Source organism: Pseudomyrmex gracilis, unplaced genomic scaffold (genome assembly GCF_002006095.1).
Source record: "Pseudomyrmex gracilis isolate BER0280 unplaced genomic scaffold, ASM200609v1 scaffold_10, whole genome shotgun sequence".
NCBI lineage: Eukaryota > Metazoa > Arthropoda > Insecta > Hymenoptera > Formicidae > Pseudomyrmex > Pseudomyrmex gracilis.
The window spans coordinates 1252027-1270557 of NW_018020594.1; the positions used below are offsets into that span (position 1 = coordinate 1252027).

The following is an 18531-nucleotide window of genomic DNA, read 5'->3' on the forward strand; positions in this document are numbered from 1 at the left end:
CGTCCGATCACTGAAGTCAAGCAACGCTGGGCATGGTCAGTACTTGGATGGGTGACCGCCTGGGAACACCANGTGCTGTTGGCACAACTTTTTGCCGATTTTTTTTCAATTGACATACTTTTTCATTATTTATTTTTGCAAATAAACGCTTATAAGCTGCTGCAAAAAAGTTTATGCATTGTTTTTTTAAATATAATCATGTGTGCTGAGTCTTATTTTTCTATCTATGATGTTGCTCCTGCTACACCGCGCGTTGACAGCATCAACCTCAACTGGATTGTTCCAAATCGCTCACGCTGCTGATACATCAGAAACCGCGATTGCCAACCGCTTGCTTGTTCCGTACCGTCCTCTCACGACGGTACCAGCAATCAAGAGGCGAGGCAAACCCAATCCGGAGACATGAATGCCCGTATCGCGTGTATAGCGTGTCGGACGAAGAGGGAACGGCGACTACGGCCACCACTATCCCCACCAGAAAGCCGAACACCTGAGCGTCTCTGGGAGCAGCTCGACGGCCGCAGTCATTATTGCGCCAGTCTAACACCCGCCAGTCGATCTTCCTCATCCTAGCAAAATATACATTTCTTGACGCGATTTCCGAGACTTCATTGCGGTACCAACGTGCAAGATCAGAGAGACGCGCGTGCGAAAGAGAAACGGTCTCGTGACACGCCTCGTGGCCGCATCGCGAACGCGCTCGCTATCGCGTCACGGCCGGATACGATGAGACTCTTCTCGGGGAACGAGGAAAATGTGACGTGAGACACTGGCCTTCGGCAGGTCCTTCGGCGAGTGCGACACGCTCTGCGACGCAGTCAGTACGCGCGGGCGCGGGTCATCCTGCAAAATGACCGCTGCGATGAGGAGGAGGTTTCTGTCGACGGTGTGCTGCTGGCTCCTGGTGGCTCTCGGTGTCGGCCAGGTGAGTATTGCGGAACTGTTATGTCCCGTGAACCTCATGAATTCCAAGCCGTTTCAAACGCGCGAGTGAGCGCGCCGGAAACCTGCGTGCGTTTGCGTACGCAAATATATATATATATATATTGTCAAATCAAATCCGCGGGAAAACTCCGCGATATATCGAAGAACTACGAAAGCACGGATTCGAATAAAATTTTGTCTTGTATTTACTTTTGTAATACTTAAAAGAAATAACATGTCAAAAGCACGTATGTCATCTGCAAAACTGTAAAATGAAGTTCGCGTTATTGAAGTAATGACAGTTTCCTACGAAGTATGATTTATGATTTTCCGTGCGACAAAGTTTCTGAATCATCATTTCAAAGAAGTAATATACGAGTATTTCAGTATTCGTTTTACAAGTATACAAGAGAAGGATAACTACCACATATTTTATCTTATGATATAAGAGAGTAAATTAACATAGTATCAAAGAGCAATGAATAAGCATCACAAATGCGAATATAAGAGATGTGTGTGTGTGTGTGTGTGTGTGTGTAAAATGCAAATTTAATCATTCAAAAGGGAGCAATACCTTCGATGTGCAAATGCATTAATTAATCCAACAACTATAACGAAAGACCATTTGATTGTAATAAACGAAGACTGTCGATGATACAAAATATAGAAGCTCATTAAATGATCGAATGATACATTCTAAAAAAAAAAACAAAAACAAATTATTTGATGATTTGATAAGCTCGACTTGTTACTTATCTTCCTTTTATTTGCTCATCTTACTAATGTACGCATTATGCTCGATTCTTATGATAGACTGGGAGGGGGAGGAGGAGAAAATCATAAATACATAAATTATCGAACAAAAACCGACATTCTGCAACATCATGTCATGCCAACTCAAATTACATGCGACTGCAACTTATTTGCAGTGAGAAAATATGCAACATTAATTTATAAGTTTTGCGTGCAGAAGCGTATATTATTCATAAACTTCAAAGACACGTTGCCAGAGAAAAAAACAAAACTAGAAGACGTGTGTCTCTAAAAGGCACGTCTGTATGACAATGTTTGTCGCGTATTTTCTTTCTTAGCATAAATTATTACTTTGTGAGCAAACTTGCGCTTGTTCTCGCACAACTTCTCGTAAGAGAAAGATGCCTCTAAAATTCTCAGATTCCAGTGTTGAAACATTAACAAACTTATTTTGACACGTCTAAAATAACTGAAATGTAAAATAACAATATTGTAATAAACTTAGAATATTTTTGTGTTTAATGTATTTTTATTGAACGTGTTTAAAAAAGAGAAACAAGAGTTGTACGACCAAAATAACTGTTAGCAGACGCCACATTCTTCAACGGTTTCCATTGCGTGCGATTATATCACAAGCAAATCTCTATGTCTAGTGTGCATATTTTATACGGCTATACTATTTCTAACTTATTACGTACCAAACGACTACTAATTGCTTCCCGTGATCTTTATGCGCGAATGCTATATGTGCGCGCGCGCAGCTTGACCACATTACGGGACTAACCGAATAATACATATAATACGCTACTTCACGTGTTCAAGATATATATATATATATTTACTTTATATTATCTGATCTATCTCTTCTTCTGATTTATCTGCAATATTTCCCATTTTCTTTCTCGTATAAGTCGTCGGTCTTTCCGCATTTTCCGGAGACAAAGTCTTTCACAAATAAAAGCGGAAGGAAACAATTTCAAAACAGATGTATTTTCCTCAACTTTTCGAAATGCAAACTCTTACGTTTCTCGAGACGGCCGAATAAGCAGAAATACAAACTGGTTTCTCGATTCGATCGTCATGCAACAAAAATATCTCAGCGAAAAAAGTCGCGAGATAACGTGAAAGTACCTACTATTGCTCGAAAACGCGACAAAGTTCTGTTTGATTTTCTACTTTCTTAAAAATACAAATATAAATTCTTGGAGATACCAGTTTTTATTGTAGAGAGAACGATAATGTGTTATCTTTTCCTATTTTCTATCACTTCTCTTTTTGATATTTCTAGTTCTTGTATAACATCAATTATCTATAGAAAGTTTAACCAATTTTAAATATTCAAGAACGAAAGAGAGAAAAAAAGATAAAGATTAAATTGTGTATTACATAAAAAAAAAAAAAACAAATTACTTTACAAATTCTTCAATAAATTTTTAAAATACTTTTTTGTAGCATGCGATAACTTACATTTTCTTTTTATTTTGAAGTTAATTTTTTTCTGCCAAGTTAAAGAAGAGCATCTTCTTGCCACTCAACGATGCAGTACATTAAAAGGTTACTGCTCTCCGCGCCGATGTTCTTTCGCTCGGTCCGAAATGTATTGTGGGACGAAAAGTTCCGGACCCCGAGGTCCGTCTATTACGAGGAGGAATGCACTCTGGATGCACGGGCACGCGGTGCAAACGTGTGCGTGTGCAACCGTATGGCGAGAGCGAGCGTGTCTGTCTCAAAGCGCCGCGCGTTCAAAGCTTTTTAAATATTTAATCAAAAAATTTAATTAACGTGTGTGTCGTGGCTATCGCTGCACGAGCAGCATCTGCATTGTTTATCGCGCAGCTCCACTGATTATCATTTGTTAGCACTAACGTTGCAACGTTTAAAAAACTTCAATCTTCTCGTTCGAGACATTTAGCACATGACTATAAACATATTACTGCTTTTTTCTCACTCGAACGGTAATGAAAAAACAATCATAAGTTTTAATGCTACGCATTTATCTTCCGCTTGTTTTATTTAATCGATTTTTAGAATATTTTGAGACACTCCGAAGGGCAAGGATTGCTGAACTAACAAGTTGGTTTTGTGAAAAATAAACGAGCTTGACGCAAACGAATCTGAGACTGTTAATTGGTTGATTTCGCTTCGACAATTACATGTTTCATATTTTCTCGGCAGTTGCAGCTGATGTGCCAATTATGCTTTTTTATTGTTGTATAAGAGTAATAAACTTCAAAATACGTTTCTTCAATTTTCTCGTTTAAGCAAGATATTAGAATTTCACGACAACTCGAATAACACGGGAATAACGATTCGGTTTACCTTCTCTTTCCTAAGACAAATCCCACACTCTTTCGATTATTGTATCTACACAATAACAGTTTAGCCTACATTACAATCATTATCAATGTCTAAAAGTATTCATTACGCAGTTTACACCGACGGGAATGCAAAATAGTCTGCCGGAGCGGCGAGAATTTTAATTGCAAACATCGCGTACGGAGAAACACGCCCGCGAATTAATTGAGAATGCGTGTTTATATGCGCGAGCATCTGCGCGAAAATTTTCCCTTTCCGACGTGTTTCTCTTGGACAGTCGGAGACATCGCGTCGGGCTCCCGGATAATAGGAAGGCCTTATTGAACGCGCGCGGCCGGCCTTCCTCTGGTTTAGAGCCGCGCTTGTGCGTGTGCTACCGTATTAATATTTATGAGATTCCTTATGGGCAATGTACGGCGTGATAGTACGTCCTATATAACGCGACGTGAGAAAGTGATAAATTCGGCTTATTACATAACTGGTCACGCGTTACTTTTGCGACGACTTATATAAGTCACCACCACGCTGCGCGTCGGTGAAGAAACCGAGAAAGAAATATTCATCACGCCGACGAGCTCGTTCAATGGCGCATTATGCTTACTCATTATCCATGCACGCGCAATCGCCCTATCGATTGTGAGAGTCAAGCTGTGGGCAGGCAGAATTTGTGACAACCCATACACCGGACTTAATTGCGCATAACTGATGGAGTGGAAAAGACGTTGTTGTTCTATACATAAAAGTTATAACTAGCTTGTGTCATACAAATCCTGATTGCTTTTATATCGAGGTGGCGGTGAAATAAAGCTTGAAAGAAGTTGTCGGAAAATGTCTCTCTCGTGCAATTAATATACAAATGGTTTTTGATGTAGAATACATTTATATATATATATATGTGTATATATATATATGCGTGTGTGCGTGTGTATATACAATACGTATCTACTTGCGCGCGAGGCTTACGTTGTACAAGAACATTACTGGTTGTTATTCGAATCCGCATTGCAATTCCGTGTTGGCACCGGAGCGGTTGATCTTTGACATCGCGGGATTGCTACATTACGACGAGTTAGTTTAGTTTCTTTTTCATATCATGCGAGGGAGAGATATATAATCTCACGTTTGACGTGCACGAGCAACGTCGGATGATCTAGTCATAAACGCGGCGTTCCCTCAATGACGAACGTATCGTGAACGTTTTTTTTTCTCCTCAAGGTAGAATCAACCTAGATTATTTAATTTATGTGCTCACCTTGCCAGCGATTTCCCCATGCAACCTGTCGCGCGCGCGCGTGTGCGTGTGTGTCCCCGTGAGTATACGCGCCAATCGCGCGTAAAAAATTCTTCGCCGCGTCTCCCGCGCCGTGAATCGCACGCGAGAGAGACTTCCAGAGACGCGCGCGTCCGCGCTCATCCGTCTTCAATATATTTTACGAGATAATACTAAATCATCGGATGAAACGCGATTATTTCGAGAAACATTCTCCCTTACCCACCTCAGCGCGCTCATTCGTAAATTACTGTTATCCCGGTAGCCAATAAATCGCGGCTATAAATAGCCGGTGTTTGTTACTTACCTCGCGAGAATAGCAAGAAGATCATTTCTCTCTCGAGAGTTTTGCTTGTATACGCGCGAGCGTTTTTACACGCGAATACATGAACTAATAATTTCTGGCTCGTGTTTTCTATCGGTGGTGTAAGTACGAAAAAAAAAAAAAAAAACAAGAAAAGAAAAAACAACAAAAACAAAAATCGTCGACGGTGAAACAAGGTTAATACAGTGTCCACTCATCACGCCCGTTAACGCGTCACAATGTTACTCTCCAGGAGGTCTTAGAAGTCGTTTTGCAAATGCCGATTGACATGTTCGAACATACGCCGCGCGGCGCGGGTACTAAAACTACGTTTAGCCAACATTAACGTATCTCGTCCCGGTTTATTTTATCGCGTCGCGGAATTTACAGTCGGTAGTCCACTCATTAAATCCGCCACGGCTATGTGTAAATATGTCCGGCGATGGAAAACGAAAAAAGAAAAAAAAAAAGAAAAAAGAAAAATTGTACCCCCTAAGTTACAATCCATTCAACGCCGAACATAATGTCGTAAATCGGCGCGGTCCCGTAGCTGCGAACCATAAAGTAAAGTGTCTTTATCACAACGGCCGTGCCGTTGCTAAACGTATGGTAAAATACCGCAAAGTTGCGATCACAAATAGCGGCTTTGCCGTATGCTGAATACTCTCGTTTCCATTCGAGTCGAATCGTTTCGCGTATATTACCGCGAACTGCACTTCGCTCTTACGCGCGTTTGCTTAATGGAAATCTTTACAGCGTACAGAACACATTTCTCCTACCGCGTCAAGTATTAACGAGACGCCGCGCGCCGTTTGAATTATTCTCACTTTTCGGCTCGACGAGTGCACACTGTTCTCCGTTTAATGAAATTTCTCTGATTATTTGCCGTTGATTAAATGTTCAAAAATTAAATTAAACTGTTTTTTCTTAATTTATGGTTGCGAACACTTATCCAATTTTGATGGTGTTTTATTATTGAATGTTTTGTAAAGTGCAATATATAATTTTATTTGTTCAGTTTTACATCGATTTTCACATCGATGTGGAAAATAATCGAAATAAAAATTGTCTAATTGAAAACGAGATTTTGACAATGAAAAATTGTTCCTCAGATAACGCATAAGACAGTTAAAATTTATAACGTCGTGACGATATCGGAAATATTCCCACGTGAGCGGGATTTTATTCGGCCGATAGTGCAATATCGGTTTCGTCAACCGAGCGACGGTCAGAGAGAAACATAACACGTTTCTCTCTTTCTCTTCTGATCACGATCGTGTCCATTTTCGGAGAACAACCACGGACCAGATAGTCCTCTGCCTACGCCGAGCGCGGCCTACGTTCGGCCCGCGATAATAAGTCTTTTTTTTAAGGTTGCGAAAGTGCCGAGCGAGGCTTCGAGTGGATACGTAATATCCCGGCGATCGGCCGTCACGGTATGTGCTCGGTGTGTCACCCGTTCTGCGTCCACGGATATATATCGGGGAATCGATAGCGAGAGCGTTGCGAGACAGAAGCGTAAAATATCATCTCGTCTGATTTTAGTCTCACGATGGTTTTCTCGAGCGAGGAGATGTAAACCTCGCAGTTTATTCTCTCAAACAGGACGATACCGATCGAACCGCGTCCGTATCAGCGCCGCGTGAAGCCTGCGAGCTTTAATAATCGAGGAAGAGACGCATCGATCCAAAGCCGCGAGACTTCCGAGAAAATTGCAGCATTCATTTTGCATCAAGTGATACTGGAGCCAGAGCTTTCGCATTTTTAAAGCCATAACTGGGCAAAATATTGAAAACACGTTGACGATTTATAATTAATTTGTATTATTTTTTATAACAAAACTTAATTTTTTCTGAATAATTTATATAAAATATGAGACATCGTGTATATTATTTTCCACATTAGTTAATTTATTCTATTTAGATTTACTTATTGTTAGAAAATGTAATATAATTTTTTTTTATGTAATATTTTATATTTTAAATATAGTTTGAGGAAAAAAAATACGCGGTTGAAATCGTGACAAGCGCACGTTTGCAAAATACCAAACGACATACGAGGCAAAAGTTACGGAATCAGGAAATAACTATCTGTTATTGCGGCTCATCAAACAATGCGTTACGTGATTTATGTACGTATGTACGTAGTCACAGCTCGGCAGAGCTGACGCAAACCTGGCTGGAAACCTCATGGATTGTCTCAGCGTTAGGGACGCAGAAATCAATTACGAGACATTGACTAATCGTTTAATTATATACCGAGAGAGCTAAGATCGACTAAGCAAATGTGTCTGTACGAATTCCATGCCTCATAATCATCACTATTCCACTACTTTGACGTAACGTGAGCTTTCGGAGAAATTCGAATCTTGATGCATTTTTCTGCCGTCTCTAGACGAAGTTTTACTTGCTGAAACAAAGTGAAAGTGTGATTTACATCTTTGATCGCGATGATGAAAGCGAGGCAATTTCTGCAAAAATATGTGAGGAAAGTTCACGCTGTAACACATGTAATAATCGAACAAAAATGTTAAAGAGAGAGAATCAGAGAAAATTTCCAGCGCGAACAAAAATCAAACTTTTTCTTATTGTTTAGAATACAGACGCATGTAAAATAAAACATTTTTACAAATAAAAAATGTGTACGTGCGCATAGAATTACAATACACGTCGGAAAAATTTATAAACGAAAAAACCATCTATGCGGAAATAAAACGGCATTTTTTGAAAATTCCGCAAGATTCTTTTTTCGCATGACTTTTCGCTGGATTTCCAGAATTAACGAGACAAGAGGCTCTTAGCAAGAGATAAAAAAAAAAAAAAAAAAAAAAAAGCGGAACGCGATCGTAAAAATGCCTGGTTTCGGTCGGCGAACGCGTAACGTTACTCGATCTGCGCTGGAAAAATCCAGAGTGCTACTGGGAATCACGCATCGCTTCAGCAATGTTACGAGTTCTGGTGCGTCAGAGAGCAAACGGAAACGGCGCTAACGATATGACGTGCGTACTACAGCATACTAGTACGCTCGTAGTACGCTCGTCATCGTGCGTGTATTGCGCACAATGCGTCGCGATTTCACCGCGCTTTCATTGCTCTTTCTCTCTCTCTTTCTCTCTCTCTCTCTCACTCACTTCTCTTTCACTTATTTTATCAAGATGTTACTTAAACGCGTCAACGAAAGCGAGAACGGCGCGCGGTATCGGCGCTGGTAGATGCAACGCGCCACCCGCATTGAAGAACAGAATTCGCGCGCACATCAATATAACATTTGATCTCTGTGTTCTTTCTCTTCGGCTACGTATGTAGACCGCGATAAACGTTGTCGGTGCGCACGAACAAACACGCGTGCAATAAATAACGAAACTTTGTAGTTGCGTTCGCATGACTCGTGAAAATCAAACGGAATACTTGAAACGTCGAAATGCACACAAGCACAAAGTGAAAACTCACTGTATGCGAATAAAACGTGAAAATTGTAATCGACAATCCGACACTGATCGATCGTCGTCGAATTGTGTGTGTGTGTGTGTGTGTGTGTAATTTCGAATTAACATTTAGCTGTACTTTCTCGTGTTATGTAATCACGACCGTACGATATATATCTCCTTTCTTATGTATATAAATATTTAAAAAAAAGAGAGATTTATTTAATGATTACTAATATCTAATATTAGAGAAAGAGTAATAAGTTTATTACAGGTTTGAAGCGCTGAAATTAGAGGCGATTATCGTTAATGCGCACTTCGCAGCTTTGAATCAATAAAGTTACAAACATCGCACTTCATTGTGATACTTATGTAGGCGAACGGGATCGTCGCGTTAAAAATCGACGGAATAAAAGATCGATCGAGATTAACTCTCCCACGGGGGAAGTGTGTAATTTCGAGAAGAATAGCTCTGAATACTGTGATTATGAATGCATGTAGGGCGCGTGAGGTCCATCACACGTGCCGCGCAATTTACGCATTTACGCATGACGGTATCGTCCGGGCAAAAACGGCCTCCACCACCGCGCGAACACCGCCGTTGTATGTACATACCCTCCTCTCCCATACACTCGACTCGCGTCCTCTTGTCTCGCCGAGATAAGAGAGATGATGAGGAAAAACAAACGATCAACATGCAAAGTCGTTGATGTAGAAATAAATAACGTTTTTTCTTCGCTCTTTTTTTTGATAAAAATCTGACTTTACCGCGTTTTATCGCGACATTTATTTATACTATATTGCATCTCAAATTATGACAAACGTCATTCTTAAAGACGAAGAAATATTGACACACTGGCAATTGATATCTTGTTTTGCAAAATGACGTTAAAGCTTATATCCATATGACGTTTAATTGACGCGGCGCCGACAATAAAATACCGCGGCGATAGTAAACGAAGCGTAGAATTAGCCGCGGCTCCGGACCGAGGGAGGCCCTTTCGTCCTTGGTCGTTGGACAATTCATGACTCGCTACGGGAGGGTTAAACACTTGACGTCGCGTATGATCTATACAGAGCTTATATCCGGTATATATGCCCATGGCAATCGGCAAATCAGGTATGTCAGTGGAGATCGTGATTTATGTCCGCGGTTCGGCCGCGGGCGAGATGTCGAGACGAAATCGTCGAAGCGTTATTCACGCTCCGAGTGCTCGCTCGCTACGCCGCGGCTACGTTAACATCGCGCGCCGTGCCGCGCCGCGATGCGCCGCGCTCAGAGATAGCGTCATCGTAAACGCGCGAGTGTGCGCGAAAGTTAAGACCGAGTTGGCGAGACCGCAAAAGGAGAGCGTCAACCCTTTAACGGCGCGCTGTCTGACTGTTTAACGGCGGAAAAGATGTTCCGCAGACAAATATCGGTATGATGTACTATTGTGCTGAGCGCACGAGATTGCTGCGACCAATAGAACGCGCGGCTTAAATAAAGAAACCTCAGAGAAAGGCTTTAAATAAGTGTTTTATTCTTTAGAGAAAATATTAAAGAGAGAGACACAAAATTATTTAAAAAAACATTTGCTCGATAATTCCAAACTCGATAATTACTTTAGAAACGTCCTGTATACGTTGCTTTGGCGTCGTGACAATATTGCGCGCGTTAATGTATCCGCTTAGCTCACGTAGTACATACCTTCGCGCAAGCCGAGACGAAATTATTGAAACGTTCTTCACGCTTCGCGCACTTGTGTGTGTGAGCAACGTACACGTTCACGCACACGTGCGCGTTCGTTGGAGATGCACGTCGTGCGTTACGCGCGCACGAAATGGCATTGTCGTAAAATCGCGGGCGTGTATGAATCCTATCTGGAAGCCGGGGTTGGTTGTAGCGAGACCACAAAGGAAGAGAGAGAGAGAGAGAGAGAGAGAGAGAGAGAGAGAGAGAGACTCGCATCAAGAGGACCGGGACAGGTTAGGAGCCTACCTGGAAGAACCATTGTCGCTCCTGGATACGAGAGAAGAACAAGAGCTGCTTTGCGAAAGAGCTGACCTCGCCTCGCGATTTATGGCGTTAATATTTATCGAGACTCCGGGAAAAATATAGACTTTAACGTCTGCTGCGAGGAGGAGTATCCTTGTTGCGTGTGGGAACAGTGTTGCAACTTTAGCCGACCATAAAACATTACGGTTCAGACAGAGAGTCCAGCAGCGAGACGTAACTACTTTCTCATGTCGCTGAAATTAATTTGGTATTACAATTGTTATTAGATTTGAAATTGAAAAGGATTTCTTTGGATAAAAAAAAAAAAAAAAAATGACGAGACGAGCACGTTAATGACAGTAATATTATCTCTCGATGAGATCGTCCGCTTCTCTTTTTTTTTCTTTTTTTGTACATCGTACTTTCACTTTTCTCTCTCTTTCTCTCTCGCGAGCTCTACGCAGCTGCGGCTGTAACATGCCATGAATGGAAAGGCTCGCATACGTACACGCCATCTTTTTCAACGCGCAAGAACGTCCCGTTAAAGAAACGATTGCACAAGAGCGAAATTCCAGGGTTAGCTCCTTTATTTGCACATAGCAATTTGCGTCTTGTTTACGATGCTGCGGTAAGGTAAAGTCCGTTTTTGGAAAGATGTTCACGGTGGTCTCTCGAATCTATGTCAAACTATGTGTTGTAAAAAAAAATAAACAAAATATTTTGTTACGAAAACAACTTTAATATTTGAAACACAAATTTTGTAGTTTTTCTCTTGCCGATACAATTTGTTGAACTTTATAGTCGAGATTTTTAAGATTTTAAATATATTAAAATTTTATTAATATTGTGTCCTGAAATAATGGAGTTTTTCATCTTCAGCAATATATACAACAAAGTCACGATCGCTTGTGTATTACAAAAACTATTTGCTAGCAGTACCTAGATTATTTAAATAAATTGCGACGCTGTTTTCCCAATTGACTTGGCAATACAAGAGATTTGCCGGCGAATAACTGTAAAGTGCCTATTCTTGTGCCATTATGCAAACACGCAGCTACCGGAGCATTGCGCTCTTTACCATTCCTTACGGGACTGTAAAATCGACTCGAGAGAGAAACGATTTGTTCTTGAATTATGTTGTTCCCAGAAGTACATGTGATCTGTAGCGTCGGCCATTCGAGTGTATCTGAAAATCTATCACGACCGTGTCTCTGGCGGCTCGTTTCAACGTTGTTACGTAATGAAAATTCCAGTGGCCGGGAATAATAAACATTCTAAGTAAATATAAATATTCTACGTATACATATATATATACATATATACATACAATATATATATATATATATATATATATATATATATATATTGTAGAGAAAGAGAGAGTGAAAAAGAGAAAACGTTTGTGTGTGCGCGCGCCCGCAGGATCTGTAATATCCACCTGCTCGAACGCCGATGCATTATTCTATCTCTCTATCAATTTCGATGCAGGTGGTGAAGGTAATAAGTATCGTCATCTTCGTCCCATATAATCGCAATAATTTAATGCGATTCACTTTCGCATTCAATGATACATATACGCACACATCTGATGACCATAAAATGGCATTTTGTCTTTTTTTATTCCTCAAAACCGTCAATCAACTTTTATTTTACGTATAAAGAATTGCTTGAAGATATATGTACGTATAAAATTTACATCTACGTGCATATGAAAATTAACTTCAGAAATTTTTTATTACAGAAGTTCGGTCATTTTATTTTTTTAAGTAAAATAGAAGTTTACACGAAAGTTCACACGTCGAAATTACTATTATAATTTATAATTAAACGCGTATTTTTTTCTCTGCTAATTGCAATTTTCTTCTTATTATATTTGTTATTTTATTTTCTTGATGAAACATAATTCGCGTGTAAAACAGCTGTGTGTAAACAACACGCGACTCCCAGCTTGACGTATTATATGATTTAAGTCACATTCGAGAAGAGCAAATATTGCATAGAAGAGTAAAATTCCTGCGCAATCGCGGCGACTGAGAAATTATTTTCTTTCCCGAGTGGTTGCGTTTCGCGCGCCGTTAATACGTTTCTTCTTAGATTATCAAGTCGGGCAAATATACGGTCGTAAATGACGCGCGTCGGAATGCGAGGACAAAGGACGCCGAGACGACGTTGCGAAGTAGAATTTTCTGCACTTCGGATGTGCCGCCACCCTTCAAGCGGGAGAGATCGCCGATAAGAGAAGATAACACGCGAAAACGATAGCGTTCGGCCATTCAGCTTTTCGAGCCAACCGCGCGATAAACTTGCGGTGGTTTAATCTCCTCCCCTCTCAAGCTGGTTATTAATTGGACAGCTTTTACATAAGACGGATCCAGACGCCCTTATATCAAAGCTGCGAAACAGGCTTGTAAAGTTTTAGGGAAAAGAATAATCGCACGACGATTTGTTTTGTTTTCTGCGCTGCGAGAATAATTTATGGCCCTTTAAAACATAGAGAATTAATACAGTTAACTGATCATTAAATTTCGATTAACAATAACGACGAGTAATACTAATGAGACAACGATGATATATTTTACGCACGGCAACAGATGGAGTTAAATAAAAGTCAAATAAAATTTAGAAAAAGATTCATACATATCTTGTAACTTTTGCGTTTAAAACATGTATCTCTATATATCATATAGAGCAAATAATGCGCACATTATTCTAAAAAAAGAAAAAAAAATTAATGAGTAGATAATATAAATTAATATATAATATCTATACTGAAAAGTAGAGAAGAAAGTCCAGAAAACTTTCCCTCGATGTACGTAAAGAAAAAATGAAAACTTCGAGTTTGTCGGAAACTCTCTTATGAAAATGTAATGTGGTAAAAGCGAGAAACTCTTTGTAAATATTGTATTTCCGTAGGAGAACTCTCAAAATGCCCGCAACTCAGAATAATTGAAACTGAAATTTCCTCCGAGTGCAGAAGCGCGCTCTGTCCATTTCTCTCGCGCGATTCTTCCCCCGCGCGGTAGTAATAGTACAGCTATCTCTTCTCGTGACGTTAAACTGGAAAATGATTTTCTCCGCTGCGAAAATGCGGGCTTTTCAATGCTCTCTTTCGCCTGCTTTTCTTCAAGGCGAATAAAATGCAAACCTGAAGTTAATGTCACGTGGTAAATATCGCGCTTTCACTTACACGCTTTCGGGTTTCGAGAGGATTGCCCTCCCTCACAAAAGTGGGAGGAGATGATGCGAGCGGGCTCATCAGAGATACCGTAGAAATTTAATAATTAATTACGCACACACAGCGCACACATCTCGCCCTCCGATCTGATAATAGTGCGGCGTAAATAAATTACTCCCTCGGCTTATTAATTACTCCCTTGGGTTAATATTTCATGTGATTAATTTCTAATACCATGTATATCGAAGCTTCGTAATTAGGCCTCTTTTAATTGCTCTACGTTCGAAAGCGCAACGTTACTTCTGGATGTATTAATTCGCACATTTCAAAATGTCTTTAGCAATAAACAGCAACATGCCATTACACATCAACGACTTTTGTTGATGTGCAATTTTTTCCACGTATTTTGCAACAATTCACAGAGTTCTTTTTAATACATTGTATTGTTTTTTTTTTTTTTTTTCATCAATTATATGATTTGCCAAATAGACGTACGTAAAAGAATAATTATCATATCGGACACTTATGCGTAATGCGAAAGCTGTTGTCGATGGTTGATATTAAAACGAGGGACGGTCTTTTTCGTTCGGTGTAACACCGGTTTTCGCAGCCGGGAGAAAGCGATCGGCGACCTGTGGACACCCAGTATATTCGGACGTGCAAACGTAACGAACGTAATTATCTCATTATTGCGTAAACGGAGGTATTTTTCGAAGGACGCGGCAAACCGTAAAACTCGGAACGCGTAGCTGGCGATGCGCCGCGATGCCGATGCCGATGTGATGGCGAGATGGCGAGATGGCGAGATGGTCGTAAATTGCATATACTGTGAACGATGCACTTCTGGCAAAAATGCCGGAGGGTTCGGTTACGGCCGCGTGTGTGTGCGCGCGCGCGCGCGAACGCAACGCTGAGAAAAAAAGACGAGACGAGCGGTTAGACGGAGGAACCCGAACGAGCCCAGGGTCAATAACATACGTTTTGACTTCGGCTTCCTTTTTCTTCGCGAGATAATTCGAGGGCGGGCACGCAGCCTCCGGGCGAAGAATGCTCCTTCGTGCCGCGGCGACGCGATGCATATATATCGCGTATGTGTGTGTATGTGTACGCGCCTCTCCGCGCATCCGACGGGATACAATGACATTCAACTGCGTGTACCGTGACACGAGTAATTGCCCTCTCAATTATTGAAGAACGTGCCTGTGTGTAGAGCGCGCGCAAAATGAGAACAACACGATCGCCACTATAGTGCAATTTATTTACGATCGGGCTTCGAGCCGTGGAGAAAAGATATGAATGACATTAAAGCATTATATGTATGTGCCTATCCGCCGAGCGGACAAATCGCCGCGTCTCTTATCTCATACCGGTGGCAGTTATTTCAAATAATGACTCATTCGGCTTTTTTTCGCAAAAATCGTCGAATTGCAATTGACGTACAACAATTTGAGAAATGAATGCCGCTTTCGTGTGCCAAAAGATGAATATTTCGTCGAGATTTTGTCACTTCAGCGGGATTTAATTGTCATATTTGTAACTTTATTAAAGAAACACATCAACAAAACTGAGCGTTTCTGTAAATACGCAGCAAACAAGCAGATTATAGTTATAAACATCATATCTGCAGTTATAAACGTCATATTTGCATTTGCGTGCGTGCGCGCGCGTGTGTGTTAATGTTCGATTTTGTTCAAAATTTTATTTTTCAAAGTTTATTACGTACTTGTTTATTTTTTTTTTTAAGACTCTAGGAAGCGCACACTGATCATTACGTCGACGGAGTTTGATAAAGAAGAGCGGAGCTAATAAAGAAAAACGATTTTAGACCGTAATTGCGCTCTTGTGCTTCTCTCAACAAATGAGTATTGAGCATCTTTCAGCGTTACGGAAACAGACAAATCACGTAAACAATTAGGAACAGCCGTTACAGGAATCCGACTGAGTCAGGGAAAGACAATCGTAACACTACGTCGATATTTCTCATGTTTTCCGAAAGTGACGCGGGCTGCATTGTTCTCCGAGGACGTGACTTCCTCGTGCCTTTGTATGTAACTTCGCTCGCATCGCGCGCACTTCACACACGTGCTGCGCCTCTCTCACACGCCGATATATTCCATTCGATGCCGCTTTCATTCGCGATTCTTCTTATGTCTCGTGGGTAAAGAAATTGTAGGTGCACGCTACACGATAAGCTGAATCGACGATGCTAAACGCGACAGCGATAACGATCCGGATTTTCGATATCTTCTTGTCCTACATCTCCTGCCGTCTTCTTCGTCTTTTGTTGAGTCTGAATCTTCACCGTATTGTTTCCATCTGTTCTAGAGACAAATATTTTAAAAATTTATATTGAAGAAAATATTTTCTTAAATTTACAAAGTTAATTCTACATTAAAATGATAGAACATAAAAAAAATATTCTGAAATAACGGCAAGAATTTTATAATTAGCAATTTATAATTGTTGAAATTTTAGAATTGGAAAAAGGAGAGAGTCTGTTTCTCACAACGATAATTAACCAAACGCTATAAGAAAATATAAATAAGTTACTCGAAACATAAAAGCCGTATATTCGTATTATATTATGACTTATCGTATCCGATTATCTATCTAATGGTAATTAACCGCGCTCATTATGAGATAACGTACTTTATTCGAGTATCTTTATTACGAGCGAGATATATATCGCGCGCGTGAGGTATATCGAAACAAAACAAAAATTGCAAGAAAAATGTACAAACGAACGTCTGCGAAAGGCTCTACTCGTTTGAAATGTCGATATTTAATATATTGCGGCATAATATTACAACATTAAGAATATGAAATGTGTGTTATATATTGTTTTTACTGTAAAATGATACCGTAACAAGATATTAGTTTAGCGTTACGGTTTTTGTTTTGTTTTTTGTAATTTATTTTGATTCGATTGTATTGTCAAATCATGACCTACGCTCCTCGATATACAACATTCATTTTATCCTTCATCCTGCTTTCTGCTTGATTGCTTTTCTTTTTTTTTTTTTTTGTTAATATCTTCTTGCTGTTATTGTTAATAGGATCAAAAAGATAATTGAGATCCCAGGGTTAATGAAATAATGAAGATTTTTCACCCCGATAAGATCAATAGCTTCTATTTATTACATTGTATCGATTAAACTTTCTTCCCCACTTCAAGTTGAAGTAATTATCTTCATAATCTCACAAAAATTCGCGTTGAAAAATACGATGAGAGAGAGAGAGAGAGAGAGATGTTTAAAAATTTTATACAATATAAATTCGCTTTTATCTCTCGAGCGCGCAGAAAGCGCAATGAAGCGTTTGCTTCTTCGTTATATCTTATTCCCTCGTTTCCTTTTGTCCCTTCGCGTCCCAGGTCTTGTTTATCGAGAGACCGCCGCGCCGACAGCCGAAAGTCTCCGATCGACAATCCGACCGAGAGAGGAACGATCCTGCTGTTCCTGTTTCTGCGGTTTGCGCGCACCCGGGATACTGGGTGTGTACGCTCGGAATGCGTTGAAACATTGCGGCCACGAGAGCTACGCTGGATTAAATCTTGATGCATTGCCGTTATCCACGCGTGAATTTTTGCGCTCGTGCATTAAAGTTCCCGGCGAAAAAGTTATCAATTTATTGCGCGCGCTGCGTCGATACGCGATAGCGCTTGCGCGCAACCCTCCCGGCGAATTATTAATTGCCGGCCCGATCGCAATTGTTGTTCCAAACGAGTTCCCGCGTCCCCTTGTGGTTGTTCACGTTGTATAACCACACTTATCGCGATCGGCTGCCACGGTGTCGTTGGATGTATCTTAAAAGCGCGGTTATATACACGTACGCAACGCCGGCGATAACTCATAAATCAAAGTCCTTTTATTTTTCTTTGTGCGCGTCGGCACTTATTCAGTTCTCCTCGCAAATGGTTTTGTTCAAAAGTTTGCTGTACAAATTGTCGCGTATTAAAACACTTTGTATAACACTTCCAAGAGTATTGTAAGACCTTAAAGCGCAAGTTTAATCGAGAGACTGAGAACCACTGGCATATGCGACATTTCTACATACCCAGCAATTTTTGTCAGATCACGTTCGAGCGAAATCGGCATGTGCGTTTCGTTTTATCCGATCGACTTCGTGGTATGAGCAACTAATGTACCAATCGACTATTGTTTGAGTTGCGTTTACGTGATGTCATCTTGTATGTTAATTCAAGTCTGTTACATTCACGCTTCGCATTTTTTATGAAAGAAAAGACCCGGCATGGACGGAGGTTGAACAACGCGAAGGTTGCGTCCGAGCTGAGCTGTTTGGCCGTTGAACGAATAATAATTGGCGCGCGCACGTGATATTTATAATGGAATATCCTTCAGATGGAGAAGGATAAGAGTCCAGTTTA

The 18531-nt window shown here is 40.5% G+C and overlaps 1 protein-coding gene across 2 annotated transcripts in view; it reads left to right on the top strand.

The window, feature by feature from the left end:
* The first annotated feature begins 493 nt into the window (after positions 1-493).
* LOC109862514 overlaps positions 494-18531 on the top strand; it is a 30962-nt gene continuing 12924 nt past the window's right edge. The window contains exon 1 of one of the 2 annotated variants that reach the window (XM_020442595.1): positions 494-925. In XM_020442595.1, the coding sequence (XP_020298184.1) occupies positions 851-925 (75 nt within the window). In that variant the 5' untranslated portion in view covers positions 494-850. The remainder of the gene's footprint in view (positions 926-18531) is intronic. The other variant, XM_020442588.1, reaches the window with a different exon arrangement.